We start from the raw sequence: 18694 nt of genomic DNA, 5'->3' as shown, positions 1-18694 counted from the left end.
GTGCATGGACAGTAGTGTATTCTCTCATCCATGTTCATTAATGTGTGTCTATGTGTTATACGCTGTGTTATTTCAGGAAAGGGAGGAGGGACATTACTAGAACAGGGAGTGGTTGTATTTGCAAAGTAACCCCTCGCTGATCAGAATGCGACTTACTGTTGCTTTCTGTCACAGTGATTAATGTCCACATGAACACTGACCCTGATGTCACTTGTTAAAGGGCTCTTAATAAGGAGGTGATCTGGGGAAACTGGGTAATGAAGTGTGGACCAGAGCATGGTAAATGGCTGAAGTGGAGCATGACATCATCGCAGTGATATCAGGGTGACGCACATCACAAAGCTTCATTAAAATTCCCCTCATTCCAAAGCTTTTCTCATGAGTGAAAACAGCTCTGGAGCTTGGTGCTGCATGCTGGGACAGGCTCCGTGGAGTCTACATGGCAGCACTAAAAGCTGGAAAGCATCATTGCCTCTGCATTAAACAGACATGGTATGCTATTCGGTAATGGCCAGTTAATAAACACATTTAGTAATCACTGAGTACACCTATGTCTGTTTCAGACATCGGTTCCACTTCAGCTGAAAGGCAAATGTTGCACATTTACTCCACTACTTTTTATCCTTTGGACAGAAATAAATGCTGATTATTGTATTATTGTAGCTGTGAATATTTATATTTCGACTTATATTCACCATATTTGTCATTCTAATAGTTTACTAATGCTGAAGATACAGTGGTAGCGATGCCTGTTTTCTTTGTTAGTGTGAAAAAAATTCTACCTTTTAATGAAGTCCTGAAAATGTACTACTAATACTATTGGTAATAATAATAATAATAATAATAATAATAGTTAATAATTGTGAATATTTACTGACCTGGTGCTCTAAACTAAAGGGATATAGACTGGCATAGATATATTGAACAACCATAATGCTCTTTATGTGGTTCAGGATTGTCATAAACATGACATCATGCAATAAACCTAGTGCGCTGTGGTCTATAGCTCCCCCCAGTGTGCGGAAATAATACTTCAGAAACAAGCCCAAATGATTTGCAGTATATGGAGGAAGCACATGCCCTGTGTTTGTGTAGACAATAAAAGCTGTATGGTTTTTAAAAGGATAATAATTATAATGCTAATAACATTAAAACATGTTTTTGTTTACTTGTTTGTTTGTTTTAAACTAAGTATGCTGGTAGCTGTTTGTACCTGTTAACAGCTGTCAGCGCTATGCCTGTATGTATAAGTTATTGTTATATGCTGCCATCTAGTGGTAAAGAGTAAATATGTGATAAGTCCTTTTTTTTTCTTTTTCTTTTTTTTTTTGCCATTTCAGTGATATATTTACCTAAATCCTAAAGTTAGACTTAAACTATTTTGGATGCAGCATCTTTAAAGTTTGTGGTGGGTAGCTATAATCATTTTGTACTTACTTATCCCTATAGTTTAAAACTATACTATAATATAGCATTTTATTTTCATCTGGGCCACCCTCACTTACAGACTGAATTAATGAAAAAGCACTAACTATTAAAGGCTGGCAAAGAGTAGTGTTGGATCTCGTGCCATTGGAATATCTTACAAGGTGTGGGAACCATACTTGAATTATGTGGAACCTCATGTCTCTAATATTATGCTACAAGTATTCTCTTGAGTGTTCAAACTTCATTTTACTACTGGGACCACAGGTGTTGTACTGTATTGTATTTCTTTTTTCTTTTTTTTAGATGGATCTGAGCTGGTGTTTTGTTTTGTGTTTAGCTTTTGGTTTGTTTGTTTGTTTGTTTTGTTTTTTATTGCTCTCAACTGTATACTATATTATGTTATGAAATTATGGATTGTTTGTGAAAATGAAAAAACTAAAAAAATATTGTATACATAATAATAATAATAATAATAATAATAATAATAATAATAATAATAATAATAATAATAATAATAAAGACTTACAGACTGGGAGATTGCACTGCACAGCCAGCAGGTGGATGAAGAAATTGCAGACATGGTCAGTCTTTGGGTATAGTCTGGTGATGTGGTAGAGGTTGGTGGAGGGGAGCTTCTCTCCCTTGTTTTTCTTTTGGAAAGACTGAGAGCATTGAATAGAAATAGGAGAAAGAAGATTGGATTCACATTCAGTCCATAAACAGGCTCAATATAATGTTTATGAGGTTTTTGTGGTTGTAGACTATGTTACTGCGGAGAATACTGTACTACATGTTGCAGCCCAATATAACATGATGTATGGTTGGAGATTATAATACTCAGCATTAAAGAAAATAAGGTAATACTAGAACTAATGATGCTTAAAAATAAAATAAAATATACAGCTTTAAAGGAAATCATTTGTTTCAGTCATTTTTGTCAACACAAAATGCATCTGTCACCATGATACTGGATTAATTGTTTGATCTGTCTATTTGTTGATGAATTATGCCACATAATCTATATAAGCAAACCTACTGGAAATTTAGTGACACTAAACAGAACTGAGAAAATAAAGTGTGGCACTGAACTCTTCCACACCCTTCAAATCTGAACCACTCATCCCAAAACTGTATGGCCACTTCATTCCAACCATGAGACAAAATTACAGGTGTGTGTGGGGTTGGAGGGGTGGGGGCTCTGAATCCCCGTGGGAAAAAAGCATTATCCTCCTCAGTGCTGCACTGTAAATATAACTGATGTTAAATACTGTAATAACGTGCACTAAAAGCTCTTGTGCTAATTATAGCATGGACTCTCCCACATTTGCCTCACAGTGGTTTGGTCCATTGCCAGTCATTCATCAGAGCCCTTGAGCAGAAAGGGAAGATTAGATAGAAATAGTTCCTGTAGGTGTTCAGCAGGAAATTCAGGAAATGAACAGAGTTGTGATTTATTTGTAACTCTTAGTAGTAAATAAATCCACAGTGATATTCACATTTAATTACATCTATTTAGGTGTAAACTATTTGAAAATAAGTAAGAACAACTAGCCTCACTTGACCTCTTAATGTGTGTTACCATGGATTAAAGCATGTTGCTGGGGGGTTTTTTTTGGTGGGGGTGGGGGGGGAGGGGGTATCGTGTTTTTGGTGATCAATAGCTGTCACACAATCACAGGAAAGGATTGTGGGAACAACAACCCTCCTCACCCACCAAGATATTTTAGTCCCATCCACAGTTTGGCAGGCGAACGGGATTCTGGCCCCTCGTGCATGTCGTGCTCTGATTTATGCTGATGAACTCTGGTAGGAGTCACAGCGTCCCTTTGTGTAAATATAACTGCTATAAATGTTCATTTGTCCTTCTGTCAGTTGAACAGCAAGAGGAGTAGAGAAGTTTTTAAGAAGGTAACTGGTTTTTAAGTCCTTATTATTGCTTAATTTATTTTAAGATAGGTATTTCCTGAAAGTGTGCTCATTTCTCCTGTGGGAAACAATGAAATCATTTTATTTATCTTATCTTATCCATTATTGATATATTGTGATGGATACTAATAATTTATCTCAAGACTGATTCATTTCTGCCTACCCTTTTTTTGTCCCTTTTTTTTGTCCATTGTGGTTTAACTAATCCAGTGACTCAGATATATAGAAGGTGGCATAGAGGTGACTGTCAGTGATTGTGAAATGACTGGATAATAAATTCAGTACATTAACGTGATAAGTGTGTTAGAGAAAATATTCTATACTGTGAATAATAATATAAACATGAAATATTTCAATTTAAAACAACTCTAATATCAGTGATTTGCAGGCGAAAGACATTCTTTGGCTTACATGCAGAGATATGTGCGATTATAACTCATCACATCTACTACAGGTAGCATCAAAACACAATAGGAATGTCAACAGGGATGTTCCTAACCCCCCAAAATAATGCCTATGTATATAATTTATATTTTTGTTTTTTTGGAGAGTTATATGTTTATGTACTATTTGTTTTTTACGCTGCACTCAGTCATCACAAAAAATGCATTAAGTAAATCTCAGATAACTGAGAAAAATGAATGATATGTGTCCTTTCCCCCATTGTTGTCCTCTTATAGTCTCCACCCTTGTTTACTGAGCTGCGTGGGGATGATCTGCTCACTCAGAGGTATGAGTGTGTATGTACAGACACAGAGGGAGAAAATATAGTTTGCATAAAGTTTGCTAAGCATTTGACCTTGACTTTCATTGTTACTGCCAAAGATCAAAGTATGCCTTGAAAAAAAAATCATGAAATCATATCTAGTAATATATCATATGATAGAGAAACTGTATAGCACAGCTTTTATTTTTTCACCAAAACAGGCTGATGTCAGCAGGTTGTACAAAAAAACATCATAAAACATCAAAGTTTTAGTATAGCCCTTGCTCTTAAGTGGGAGTTATGCTCTCTGAGTGCTCTTGTTGATACAGTCCTTCATGCATTCTCCCACTGTACATTGTTAAACAAGGTAGACCAGAGGTGTTCAGAAGGAAAGGTCCTAAGTTATCTAATTGGATTCTTATTATGTATCCTTTTTTTTGTTTCAACATTTCGTTTTCAATACATAGCTGAAAAACTGAACATCAGAGTTTCATAACATTATAAGGACACCTTTTTGGGATATCATCAATCTTCCGTAGAAAGCAATTACAGGCTCCTGGTCTAACGTAAAATCTGGCACTCGACAGTGACCAGAGGGGAAAGCGGGGAAATCGGGAATGTGAAGTCCAGTCCGCAGTTTGCGGCTCTCTCAGCGGTTCTCGGGTTTCAGCTCGGCGCGTGCTCTGCGCCTCCTGCTTTGTGTTGTCAGGCAGAGAAAGACGCGCCATTCAGGGTGGCGTGTGTCCTCGTGCACGGTCGCAGAGTCGGCGCGGAGGACTGAATCACATCTAGTTAATTTACGCTCTCCTCTTAAACAGTCGACTAATATTTATAATTTCGTTAACATGTCGGTGGGAGTGGAGTCTGGATTCTCAAGCGAGGAGGTCTTAAACAGCCGCTTCCCTCTCCATCGGGCTTGCAGGGATGGAGACGTCGGTGCCTTGTGCTCCCTCCTTCAGTGCACATCAAACCCGGCCGACCTCACGGTGGAGGACACTTTCTACGGCTGGACGCCCATACACTGGGCTGCTCACTTCGGAAAGGTATCGCTTCTGTCCGCCCGGGTTTTACTTAAATTGATTTTTTTTTTTTGGCGAAATGTTATCCAGAAGGAGCGTCGTCGCTCTTCGACATCATGAGGCTCGCCTCGGCCATTTCCTGATGTTTCCATTAACTGTTAGCTGATGAGACGAAGAAGCAGCTGTCTCTGAGTGCAGGCAGACAATGGACTGTTGAAGTTAAAGCGATACTTTTCTCCGGGTAGCTAGTTTTCAATTAATTGTATTAGTATGCGCAAAATTGTAGGTACGTTTTTACCTAGTGTTGAACAGGAACCTTATTAATATTAACTAATGGCTTTAGGCGATAGGTTTAACACGAAATTCTAGCATTACAAGAGCCACAAATGTTAGCTAACGAGCAGTTAGTTAAATTGGATGTAGCCTCGCGGACTGTAGCAGGTTTGCGGCTAAAAAGGGCGGTTATTCAAACTGCTTTCAAGCCAACTCCCGGCGCTAATGACTCATTTTTAGTGAAGCGTTTGAGTGTAAAAAATACTCGTGGTAAGACTTGTTTAACATACTGCACATTAGAAAAGAATAGGCCTCACGTTTGTACAGAGACTGGATTCATACCCCGATGCAAAGCTTTGATAATTGTGCCTCGAAAACCCAGTCAGCCCACATAGGAGCGCTTCATTTTTGCCTTTTTTCGGCTGCTGTAACACACTTACTTGTCTGTACCTGCCCTGTCTCAGAATGCAGGTAATGGACCTGTCTGACTGTATGTGCATTGCACTTGTGTCTTCACAGCTGGATTGTGTGATGCGTCTGGTTCAGGTGGGCTGTGGTGTGAACGCTGTAACCTCCAGGTTTGCACAGACGCCCACTCACATTGCTGCTTTTGGGGGCCACCCTGAGTGTTTGTTATGGTTGCTTCAAGCTGGTGCAGATATTAACAAACAGGTACGATATCAGACCCACTCTCATCCTTTTTCACAGTTTCCTGAAGTAACATGTAGACTGCATTTGTTACAAAGAGGAAACCATAATAGAAAAAAGGGACAATGGTTTTTATGTAAAATGAAAAGGAAGCAGGGGGGAGGGCGAGTGAAAAGAGCAGAGGAGCGTGAGGGGTTGAGCTCAGATAATCCCATTGAAGAGGATAATTCTAATTTGGGGTCACGGCCCTGGCAGTGTTGCTGCTCACTCCTCCATTTGACCCACCAATGCCCTCATATTCCATTTTATTTATTTATTTCTTCACCATATTTCCGGAAGCAGCCACTGTCAGACTGTTGAGTGCCTCACTCATCCCATCTTTTCCTCTCTGTGGGATTTCATGCACAGACAGGCTCATGTGCTGAGGCTATATTTTATGCTCCACTGCACTACTGAGAGGAATCAGATTAGTGGGGCACAGTGACATAACATATTGTCGTCATCAGGAACCACATTGCTTTGCAACTCCCACTGAATCTGCTTAGCGTCTGTGGAAATAAACACAAAGGAAAGTTCTCAGATTTGCGGACCTTTTCCTCTTGAGTGTGTAGCATTTTATCTTTCCTGGGATTGGGCAGTAGGAAAGTGTGATATTTGAGCGCAGCCTACGTTGCATTGTGGTTGGAGAAAGCTGCCTCACTGTCCCCCCCTCTCTCTCCTCTTCCCTCTGCTGCACTCTTACTAATGTGCAACTGTAAATGTGTGTGGGCGGCAGTAATGTCTGGGTGAAAAGTTCAGGCTCTGCCCTGCAGAGTTACACCCTTTCATAATTTCCAGTATGTGCTTAGGATGCAGTAATATGTGATACATTTGATAAATACTTAATTGGTAATGTCTGTCTGATACATTCTATATATAACTGCAGTCTCTTGTCATCACTCAGGACTATGTGGGCGAGACGCCCATCCACAAGGCTGCTCGCGCGGGCAGCCTGGAGTGTATCAACACTCTCTTGATTCAGGGAGCGAAAGCTGAGTAAGTCCTGTGATCAGTCCTGTGTCATCATTTCTTTTCCTCTGTACTATCCAGCAACTTAGTTACACCTTTACAAGGGATCGCCACCAAACTCACATCAGTACAGTTGTTAAGTCTAAATGTTTTATTCAGTTTCTTCAAAGCTGCAAATATGTGATCTGCAAAATTAACAGTGCAGGTCTTAAACATAAATTTGTAGACGGTGCAGAATGTAATTACTAAGATTAAAATTTTTGATATTATATTATATTAGCTCCAGCCAAAAGGAACGCTGCTATAGAAGCGGTTACTTTACTTTAAATCAGTTCAGGTTGTGTCTGTATATAACTTTAAACAAGATTTGAGCAAAGGACTGAATTAGTCATTTAGCTCAACAAAATAAAATCATCTTTGTTTTATTGTTCATGGGTTCATTAAAAATGTACACCAGACAATGGTGTAGACATTTACATCCTTGAAAATGTTTTTAGAAGTTATAGAGATGCATTTTGTGAAACGGTAATAATATAGCAATGTTAGCTTGCTTGACATGTTAAACATTAACAGAATTGGTGGCGCTCCCTTGAAAATGTGACACATTTTGTTAATCCTTAAAAATTGTTGTTTTTCATTGCAACAATTCGCATTAAGTTGTTCTCTGTGTGTAACATTATCAGATAAGACATATTCCACAAGTGCCTGCTTGTGTACTTGAATAAGCAGACGTTTATTATTATAGTCTGCTACACTTTGTGTGTTACAGTAAAAGTTGATTATTAACTCTGCACGGCGTCTTTCATCTAGATGGCTGACTTTTTCAATCCAGCACGATTATTACACAAACATGAGGGCAACTTAATGTAAAGGTTGATAAACTGTTTAATTAGTAGGCCATGTTGCATGATCTCTGTTAAATCTAGAGTGTGGTTTTCTTTGTTAACATTTGTTTTAAAGATTTGTGTCTTAAATACACAGCTTAACTAGGTGACCAAATGCACATTGCCTTTTTATCTGAATACCTCTTTACTGTCATTGTGGAAAGGCTCTAAGGTGTTGCATTGAATGAAAATGCATTGATTAGGTGACCGTGTTTGGAAATGCAAAATCTTTTTTTTTCTTTTTTAAGTTTTTGCAAGATTGTTTTGGCTGCTCTCATGTCCACTTTTTTCAAGGATCATTAAACTTAACAATAATATCTGCATTGAGCAGATAATAGAGTTAGATATAATAGATCTTACACGATAAATTTAGCTTAGTAGCAGTATTTTAGGAGGTAGACATAATCTCCTCTTGTAGTAATGATCAGTCACTCCTTTACAGTTGTTTTGCCAACATACCCATTTATAGAAAACATTGTTATCACTGTTGTTCGATCTGACGCATGAACAAAGAAGTGAGAGGCAAGACTCACTTTTCCTGTTTGTTAAATTTAGCTTCAAGACCGGCAGGACTTGAAATAACAACAGCTATATCGTTAGATCATAGCTGTTACTTTCCTAAAGGTCATGTGAATAAGCCTAATGAATTAGGCACCCAGTTTACATACTCACAGCTTACCTGTGTTATCCAGCTGTAAAACAAACAAAACAAAAAAGCCTTGAGTTGCTTCTCACTAAAGTAGGTTACCAGGTTTGTAAGTAGCTTTTTAATGCACAAAGAAATTAAAAGTTGCTGCTTACTTTAGTCTTAGGAGTTTAGATGTTAGACTCAACATGTTTTATTTGTTTTTGTTTTTCAATTATGAAGTCTTGCAGCTTCATTTTCTGCAACAAACTGTCTGCCTTTTCTTTGTGATCCCATTAGAGAACAGAAACCCCAAGCTACCAAGGAGTTTATATGTATGTACATTTTTTGTAGTCTAATAAATCTTTGTTCACCAAAAGCTTTCTGTAAAGAAAGTAAATCCCACCATGAAGCAGTAAAAGTGAGCTTTAGGTATAAGCATGACAATACTGAACATAATCTGAGAGCAGTGCTGACTTTGGGCCTTGTTTCAGTAAAGGAATGCAAACAGTGCTCACACCCCTTTTCAAAAGGTTTTAGAGACACACACACACACACACCATGCATAATCTGTTCCTCATAGTTTCACAGAGTGCGTGTCCCAGAGTCATAAAAACACTCGATAGAAATTAAAAACACTTCATTTTCTCCTTGTATAAACACCCTGGTTGCTACGGTTGTCTTGGCAAATTAAATCCACTGCTTTCACGCAGAGAAGTTCAGCAGTGGTTCACGCAGTGTGCATTTGGTTATCAGCTGATGAGTATTATATTTTTTGATGAAAATGATATGTGATTTTTTTTGTTTTGTTTTGTTTTTCTCCCTGCAGATCACAGATATTTAGTTTAGTTTATTATCAAGTTTGTTTGTTTTTCATTTATTTAACTTATGACTCAGAAATGTAGCAGTTGCGCAGCTGGGGGGAAGACTAAGGCACAGCAGGTGGGACTGGGGCTCATGACAAAATAACAAATTTCAGCATCAAAGGGCTTTCAAACATCTGCTAACAAAATATTCCAATGCCAACAAAGGTTGACAAAGAAAGTAGTCTGCTGTCATGTGCAGTATATAAAAATTGTTGTAATATTTGGTGGCAAGGCAGCAAATGAACCTTGACGTGATAATTATTCAGGCAATCAGTCGTTGGTAGCACTCATAGTGCATTATATCTGATGCATAAGAGAGAAAATATTTTGCTAGAAAAATATTTTTGTGTATGCAGTTTATACTATAATAATACAACTCTGCAATACGTAGTAGTCTACATCATATACTACTATATAAACTAAAGTGTTCTTAGGCTTTTAGTTTTTATACCCTAATTTTAGTTGTAATGTCCTAATTCAAAATATGTGTAATATACTAAGTCTAAAATACTGTGTTGATAATCTTCTAATTTGAATGTGTTAGTCAGGACAAACAGCTCTAAATCCACTCATTTAGAGCTTTGGTCACATTTTCTTTTTGGAAGTTAGCTTGAACATTGAGTCTACTCTTTGAGATCTATTACTTGAACATCCATCTCCATGTCACATTTCTTTCATGTCAGATTAAAGCTCCGTGATAGGCATCTAAACACTTCCTTTGCCCTCCGGTCCACTCGCTGCATTGTGGGAGCGAAGCTTCAATAACAAGCACGTTTTTACTGTGGAGTGTTTTGTACAGGATCTAAGGCAGTAAAATGGATTAAGTAGTGGATTATGAATGGTTTATTCTTAATGGAAGCTCACATCAACATTACCATGGTTATAAAAGAAAAGCAATGCCTCCAAATATTTTCACAGAAGCCTTTGAGAGTACCTTTTTACAGCAAAGCGGCTAAATTATATTTCATGCAAACTGGATGTCCTTGTCACATTGATTATATGAACAGTGAATGAATGAATGGATTTTATTCAGTCGCTTGAATCTACATTTTTCATTGAGGATTTTCCTCAGTGGGCTGTTCATCTTCTTGGCTTTGTTTTATGCTTGCTTTGTATTACATCCTCTTGAACACACTTGTCATCTGAGATTTCCTTTTCAATGGAGAGAAGTAATTCATAAGTGATAAAACTGTAAGCTTTGACTATATGTCAGAGCATTTTGCAGCTGTGACTGTTTCTGCTTATCTTCACATTTTCCGTGTGGAAGAAAGAAGAGGCACAAGAAGAGTATGATGTACTCATTTGATTCATTAGAAGGAAGTGCTCTTGAAAGCCTTGAATTATGTATGAAATACTTTCATTCCTTTGGCCGTCACCTACAGATGCTTTTATGCACTTTTTTTTTTTTTTTAAATGAGTGGGAACAACATTAAGTCCACCTAAACCTGAGGTTTGTGTTATTTTACTCAGTGGAGTCATGGTTGGATACAACTTGGGTCCTTCTTGAAGCATGCCTTGACGCTCAGCAGGCATTTTGGCAACACCTCTGGGCAAGCGTTTCTGCTTCAGTCTAAAAGATTGGGTTGACAGTCATAACTTTTACATAATTCCTTACTGGAACATAAAAACGATTAAATAAAACTCTTCAAAACTTTTTCCCAGTGTCACAGTTCATCATGGTTTTATTTGTAGCTCTGTCCCGAGTGCTGACAGGATCAACATCTTTGGCTGTTTGCGCCAAGTCACTTGAACGAACGCCATCTTAAATCCTATCATAAATACACTACCAAGAAAAATGATAAGGACATTTATAAAGTACTCGTAGAACCACTCATAAAGTAGATATATGGTAATTAAATAAATCGGACCCAGCTTTATAAATATGAGCTTTACTTTGCCTTTTGAAATCCAGTATTTAATTTGAATCATAAAACCAATGCTCTGATTTTGCTCTAGAACGCTAAAATAAACTTAGCACTAAAAATATATAGACTTTTTGGGGGGTAGATTTCTAAGAAATTCTTTTTTGTCATGAGCCTCAAACTGTAAAGGTGGTCCAGTAGCAAACTAGCAGCAGGTAGGCCAGTGCTTAGAGGCTGCCGGTGATGAGCGTAGTGCAGGCATGCTTAGAGCAGCTGAGTGAGATGGGTTAGATTTGCATAACATCATGTACTGAACTGTCTAATGCTAACATCATCCTGTTGCAATGGTTATTCACTGTCATTTCACTGTACCAAATATTTTACGTTATACACAGAAATGTTTTCTTTTGTATGTCACAGTATTAACCCTATACAATATCATAGTCTGTTTTGACATCTAATCTTTGTCACCTTTTCCTTTATGAAAGTGACAATAAGTTTACAAAAAAAGTTTTCTATACTGTTAACAGAAACAGAACCGTACATCTTAATGTTTTGCAGCCATTGAATTGGAAATGACTTGGTTTTTTCAAGTAATCCTAGAAAGGGGGAGAATAGACACTGCTGAGTCTGCCCCGTTCCCTGGGATAGCCGCACTGTTGTGGCATTGAGTGTTCTCACTATCGCTTCCTATCTACACACTGGCAAACTGTTGAGGTATTTCTTGCGGTGATTGGTTTTAATGCTAGGTTTTTTAATAAATCAAAACTAAAGTTTTAGACCTGCATGCTTTGCTTATTATCCATGATTGTTCCTGTATTTAGCCTCTTTTTTTTTTTTTTTTAATTTTATGATTTGTTTTTATTTTGTGAACTAACCATAGGAGTCCTTTAAATGGACAGGGTTAATCACGTGAGTCCCATGTCAACATGTAGCATGATAATAGGCTGCCTCTGGAAGGTTAGACAATAGTTAGAGAAGATGCATATTGTGTGCTTAGGACCGAAAAGCAAAGCATACCAGGCATTTACAAAGAATTAACGCTTCCTTTTTTAAGTTGTTTTTTTGTTTTTGTTTTGTTGTTGTTGTTTTTTTTTTTCTTTTAAGCTATACACAGCTATCCATTTTGTTGGATTAGTGATTACCATAGATGTCAGGTCTCACTAAAGGAATAATGGTTTAAATTATTAGGGAAATAGAAAAGGGGCATATTGTTTCGGTTATGTGGAGGGCGATGTTCAAGCTGAGATTTGGTTTGGAAACAAGTCAATGCTGGAAATGAAGCCAGAGGGTCTAATAAAGAAATGAGAGAATTAATTTGCAGCAGACTTTATCTGAAAACTTGAAATTTGCACTTATAGTCGGGCATTTAAAATGCCTGGCACTCATGAGTGTCTAATATTTAGCTTCCTCCTTAAGAGATCCACAACATATACGCACACATATATAAAAAAAAAAAAAAATCACTGCACCTATAACCTCCTCCCTATCTTTGACCAACCCCACAGCAGAGCTGCAGTAATCTGCGAGTGCCTCTGCAATCACTCATTTGAATTGGATATAAGATTTCAAAACGAGGAGCAACTTTAATGTCTTAAGTGCTTGAAAAGGGAGAGGAAATCTCATTTGGGGATGGTTGAGGTGCAATTTCACCCTTGTCCAAAAAAAGGCTTAACCACTGAGTTCCCCTAGACAAGAATTAGGGCAAGTACTTGTTGCGCCATTATCATACAATAAGTGGACCTTAATGATTAAGATTAGAAGATGTTAAGATGTTAGATTTTTATCACAGTAACAGTATGTTATTCTGTGCCTATCTGGTCCACTGGTTTACTTAGGGAACAGTTTGTGTTCAAAGAGAGACAAATTTTAACATTAAATGCTTATTTAGTATTATACATGAGAATTTCTATTCCTTAGAGTGAGACTGATCCATCTACCATTTAACATGTAAATGATATTCAGTTAAAATGTAACCTCTTGGATTAATCCTTTGGAAGCGTTAATTTTGAAGGGGACGGGTAATGTGCAACAAGTTTATTGTGTGATTTTTACTTGTTTGTTTTTTTTAATTTTTTAAAAATCTTCAATTCTTTATAAAATGTTTTTTCACATGCACTAGTTCTTGAAATGTTTATTTCTGCACAACTGTTTAGATAAAAATGCAGAGGACGAGCAGTTTCTACACATCACGAATGACCAAACAGCAGCTGTGTGCTTTAAATCCTGCCTCTTTGTGTGGAAGCTAATATCACCTGGTTTTTAATTTAACACTGTAAACTCAAACAAAGTTCAATGAAACAAAATTTATTCCTTAAATTTCGATAAATCATTTTAGTCATGCATGAAACGACGTGACGATTGCTTTCAACGTTTTTCCTGTCGTGTTGTTTAAAAAAAAAAAAAAAAAAAAAAAAAACAGTCCGGAGTCGGATGTGGGCCAGCGCTCCCAGTTCTTTGACAAAGACTGAGCTGTTTGCTTAGAGAACTCATTTCACAGCATGATGACATTTAGGCCCCGAACAACGACAGTATTGTTTTTGTAACTGGCTGAAACAGACAAAAGAAATTTCCATCATTAAGCTGCAAGAAATGTTTTGGTTGGTCGATTATTTTCTGTATCCTTCAGCAGAATGATCAAATTTTATATTAATAGCACCTTTTTTAAATATAGTTTTTATTTTATATTTTATTTACTGTGTAGTTTGTTTTTTTTCCTTGCTGTTCACATTTTACCTCCAGGTGAAATTGTTTCCACAGTTTAATGCTGTTTGAAAACTGTAAATTTGTGAGGGGGAGGGGACACAGTGCTGTTTGCTCATTCATTACTGCTCCCAGAAAGTTACTTTATCACTGCTGCAACTGGCTATGGTTAACACAGAGTGCACAGAGTATTTAGAGTTATTTTATTATGGTTTTTTTTTTATTCTCTTGCTCATTTTTCTTGAAACAACATGAGGACAAGTTCACTTTAGCTTCACATTCTCAACAAAAGAAGAGTGGTGTTGCTTGGGTGCTGCAGTTCGACCTTGATTTGTTCTCGCCCTAATCGTTCACTCTCTGGAGTTTCTTCTGAAGATTGCATCATAGTCTTCACCATCTTCTGATTCTCTGACTCATCTCTGGGGATTTCGTCACTTTGCCAGTCTGTCATTTTCTTTGCTGGCTTTTCCACATGGACATTGACACAGAGAAGACAACATCACTGCGCTTTTGATGCGGCTTTGCAGAAATCCTTGAATTTTATCAGCGCTGGAGACGTGAGATGACAACCGCTTCTCATCCTTCGCAGAATGCTCCTTGATGTAGCCCGTTTGACGCGGTCCACGGATGTGATCTCCTGTGGATGCAGCAGATCATTTCATACATGTTCAAGTGCATGTGCTCAGCTGTCTTAACCATGTCCGTTTGCAGCAGACGTGTTTCCTTATGTGGAAACAAGTGAAAATTTTAAGTTTCACTCAAGATGCAGATGATCCCAAAGGGATCAGTCGTCATCTGTCATGAAGATGACGAAGAGGATGTGAGAGAGGGTAGAGCAGCACAGGCTATTTCTATACATCTGTGTTTGTCTGTGTGTGCGAATATTTGCTTAATGAGTGTGTGTGCGTGCGTGTGTGTATGTTTATGTATGTATGTGCGTGTGGGGGTGTGTGTGCCTGCGTGTGCGCGCTTGGGTTTGTCTCATTATGTTTGTGTTTTATTTGTGTAAATGGAGCATACAGTGAGTGTTTCTAACACTCCCTTTTCTGTTGTGCAGTATGAGGAATGCCAGTGGGCTGACTGCTGCTGACCTGGCCCACGCGCAGGGATTCCGGGAGTGCGCTGAAATACTCTCCAATGCCCAGAACTTCCAACAAAACATGGCTCAGTCTCATAACGGGGTTTTTCTGAATGGCATGAGCCAGAATGAGTGCCACACTTACCCCACCATCCAGGGACGCAGCTTCTTGAATGGTATGCCCAACAGAAAAAGGTCTTTCGAAGGCATGGAAGCAAACCCTGGAAAGAAGGCTAGAACTAACGGTAAGTTACTAAGCTGATCAGGTCTGTTCAGATACTTTTTTTTTCTCTTCTGTTACCTTTTAAAGGAAATTGAAACTTTCAAGACATTATTACCCCTCAGCCGTAAAAGGTTGATGGCATAGTGTCATGCACACCAAAGTTTGTGAATGCAATAACTCGAGAACGAGACAGTATAGGATTTTGAAATTGATGCCATCAAGTTCAAATCTCAGTGACCTCGACCTCAAGGTCAAAGGTCAAGATAACTTGAAAACCAAGTGAAGTAGGATTTTGAAATTGATGCCATCAGTGTATCTAGGAGATTAAGGGGTAGGTCTCTGCAGGTATTTACTTTTTAAAAAATATTTTCTGAAGTCTTTCCTCCAAAGGGTCTTGTTAGACTTTATTCACATTTTACGTGAGTCACAGCAATAGTGTGACACAGTGACTCTTTTTATTGATTATAATTCATTTTCCTGATATTAATTGATTATGTTGAAACACCAAAGGATGTTGGGTACTCAACTTCTTTTTACACTCAGCTGTTTAAGTTATTTCTAGCATGCATGATATCCCCATGAATGACAACAAAAAAGAATTCAGTTTTGGTGAATTGGTGATCAGCAAAATGTCACCTACAAACTATATTCTTCTTTTCATCACATGACCAAGTGTCTGCATGTATTTTTAGGAAAAAATCTGGGTTAATTGTATCTTCTAAACAAATCTTTCTTTAAATGGATGGAAGAAACATGTCCTGGCTCTCAGCTCACTGATTTTTCCTCCCATCTTGGCTCTCAGGTTTTTGCGTGGAACCCAAATTGCTTAACGGGAATGGGCCACTAGATGGAGCTGGAGATGCGCAGATGGAGAGCATGAACATGGAGCTGGCAGCGACTGTAACCTCAGGTGGGCCAGGAAGCTTTGCATTTGGGATGAATGGGGTTGCACCATCACAAGGGCCGGGGCCCATGGATCAGGGGGGACCAGCCAGGTCGAGCCCCACAGCTAAAGAGCTGGAGGTCATCACTGTGGCGTCGATGCAGACCCCCTGTCGCTGCACCAACTCTTATGCCTACTTGTAAAGGGCTTGTGTGTGAAATGGCACACGCTTATGTTCCCATTTGTATGTTTGTTGTATGTTTCCTTTTTGAGTAATGCACAGATATCGAAATACATTTTTGATTTGGTGGAGAGCTTCCTTTGAAAGATATTTAGCTGTGTGCGTGTGTGTGTGTGTGTGTGTGTGTGTGTGTGTGTGTGTGTGTTGTATTTTCTACTTTTCCATGTACCTGATTATACTCTTAAGGAGAAAGGTATTAATATGTGTTTGTTATACAGATATGTAGTCAGTGCATACGTCCAATTATACTGACAGTTCTCGTGTAATGCTTACTTTTTATTAGGTTTTAAATAAAAGGATGATTTTGTTTTGCACAATTATACCACGTTGTTTGCATTAAAAGTGCAAATGTTTATATTGGCTTCATAAAAAATATTTAGCCACGTCTTATTATAATGCTTATAAACTTGTGCATTATTGTATAATAAGAAATAAGGAAAACTTCATTTGTCACCTGATGTTGTGAACACCAACCTTCTGCTGCCAACACCAAAAAAAAATAGCAATGTTTGAGTTTGTTTTTCTCCCAGTTTAATAAATCAGTAAATATTGTTGATTTAAAATAATATTTAATAGGTGACATTTATGTGAAATTGGTACCTAAGCACTTTTTAAAACATACATAAAGAAAGTCTCTGGAAATTTCGCATTTTATATTGAAGAATGACTTTATGCCAAAGCATATCTGAACATGAATGTAGCTTTTAAAATTTACATAATTCACTGTGCAGCTTTCTTGGAGTTTCTAGATGCCCTTTAGTAACATTTACTGGTCCATGAGAGTAGAATTGGTTAACCCCTCTTTTTCACCTTTGCAATTGATTGGTCTGAAATATGATGAATGTTTACTGTGTGTGTGTGCGCATGTGTGTGTGTATGTGTGTGTGTGTGTTGGCGAACTTTTAAGGTAACTAGCAGCAAGGCTTGCATTTGCGTGTGTTACAGAAGAATACCCAGTGTGTTTTTTAAATTAATATCAGGCCATATTGCAATCGGTTATGTACAAACAGTCCTGCTGAAAAAAAATTTGCATGGTTTTTTACACTTTGCAAAAGGCCTTATTTGTTAAGCTGCGTTAAGTAATCCAAATGGTAACTTAATGTATGCTGTGTTCAAATTTTATAGACGCTGGGGGGGGGGATTCTTTCTGTATTTTGTAGTACTATTTCATGTTGAACATGGTTTCTGTTTTTGTTTTACGTGGCAGAAGGTTTGAGTGTGTAGTCTTTGAATCTGGGGCATCCAATGTTTTGAGTACTGAGCAGATTTAGCTTTGTACTTGACTGCTTGACATCATTAAATGTGTATAAAGTTTATAAATGTGGCCTTTGTTTTCTTGGTGTATCCTCGTGCTCTTTTTTTCTCCTGTCTCACAACATCTGTGTTTATTTTTTTTTTAAAATGCTTACATTTTTCAGTTGATTGCAAATACAGTGCCTTTGACATTTTTTACAATTCTGCTTGTGATGTTGGGTCATGGAGCTTAAAAGACTTGTGATTTTTCTTGTGAAATGACACAGAACTAGGTCACGGTGGTACAATGCAAATTGTATGTCAGAATTACTACAGATCAGGACGTGACCTATTTTAAAACAAGGTCTCAGGTCAAAACTTTTGAGATTACATAAACCTGTGGAGTCTATTTCGCAATTTATTGATCTCTTTTTTTAAAATCCAAAGAGTTGGATACCACTTGATGTGCGTTGAAAGCTGGCCATGTAATAGACATTATTTTTACGTGGCTGCTTACAGAATTGTAGTAAAAAGAATTTTAAATAGTTGTGCAAAACAAAATCACCCCCCGCCTCGTTTGTTCTCTATTAGAGGCAGGAACACGATCAAAACAATTTGTTTGCCCTTTTGACTATTTGTTTCATTTACAGTGGCAGGTGAAAGACACTGTGAGGACTTTTTCTCAAACGGCCCAACAGCAGAAATCCTCCTTGACCACCACATCCACAGCGGCTCACCTGAGATCATTAGCACTGGAGGCAGTCAGGTGGAGCACCTTAAGTCTGTGAAAGCGGAGCAGTTCTATGACCACACCCTCTTCAGCACCATGCTTCTTTACCATGGATCCTAAAATACAAAAGTGATCTTCCTGACACCTCTTCCTTTTTGCCTGAAACTCATCTAAGCCTAAACAAGCATTCATTCGCCTTAAAGCCACAGAGTGGTCATGTTCATTGAATTTCTTTGTTATTAACAACAGAGCCACTGTTCTGGATGGGTCTGAAACTGCATTAATAAAGCAGCGTAAAAAGTGGAATTTTGTGTTGTTAAAGACAAAAAAAAGTTAATGTTTAGTTCTTGTTGTGATT

General features: G+C 37.9%; 1 protein-coding gene across 1 annotated transcript; it reads left to right on the top strand.

Annotated features, from left to right (window-relative positions):
- Positions 1-4774: 4774 nt before the first annotated feature.
- Positions 4775-18642, top strand: ankrd10b (ankyrin repeat domain 10b). The gene is made up of 6 exons (XM_063500308.1): positions 4775-5103; positions 5872-6024; positions 6944-7035; positions 15006-15271; positions 16052-16159; positions 18257-18642. The coding sequence occupies exons 1-6, from the start codon at positions 4906-4908 to the stop codon at positions 18454-18456; spliced, it is 1017 nt and encodes a 338-aa protein (XP_063356378.1). The 5' UTR covers positions 4775-4905; the 3' UTR covers positions 18457-18642.
- The last annotated feature ends 52 nt before the right edge of the window (positions 18643-18694 follow it).

Source organism: Pelmatolapia mariae, linkage group LG16_19 (assembly GCF_036321145.2).
Source record: "Pelmatolapia mariae isolate MD_Pm_ZW linkage group LG16_19, Pm_UMD_F_2, whole genome shotgun sequence".
NCBI lineage: Eukaryota > Metazoa > Chordata > Actinopteri > Cichliformes > Cichlidae > Pelmatolapia > Pelmatolapia mariae.
Note: the sequence above shows the minus strand (reverse complement) of the source record. Positions and strands in the feature narration are given on the sequence as shown.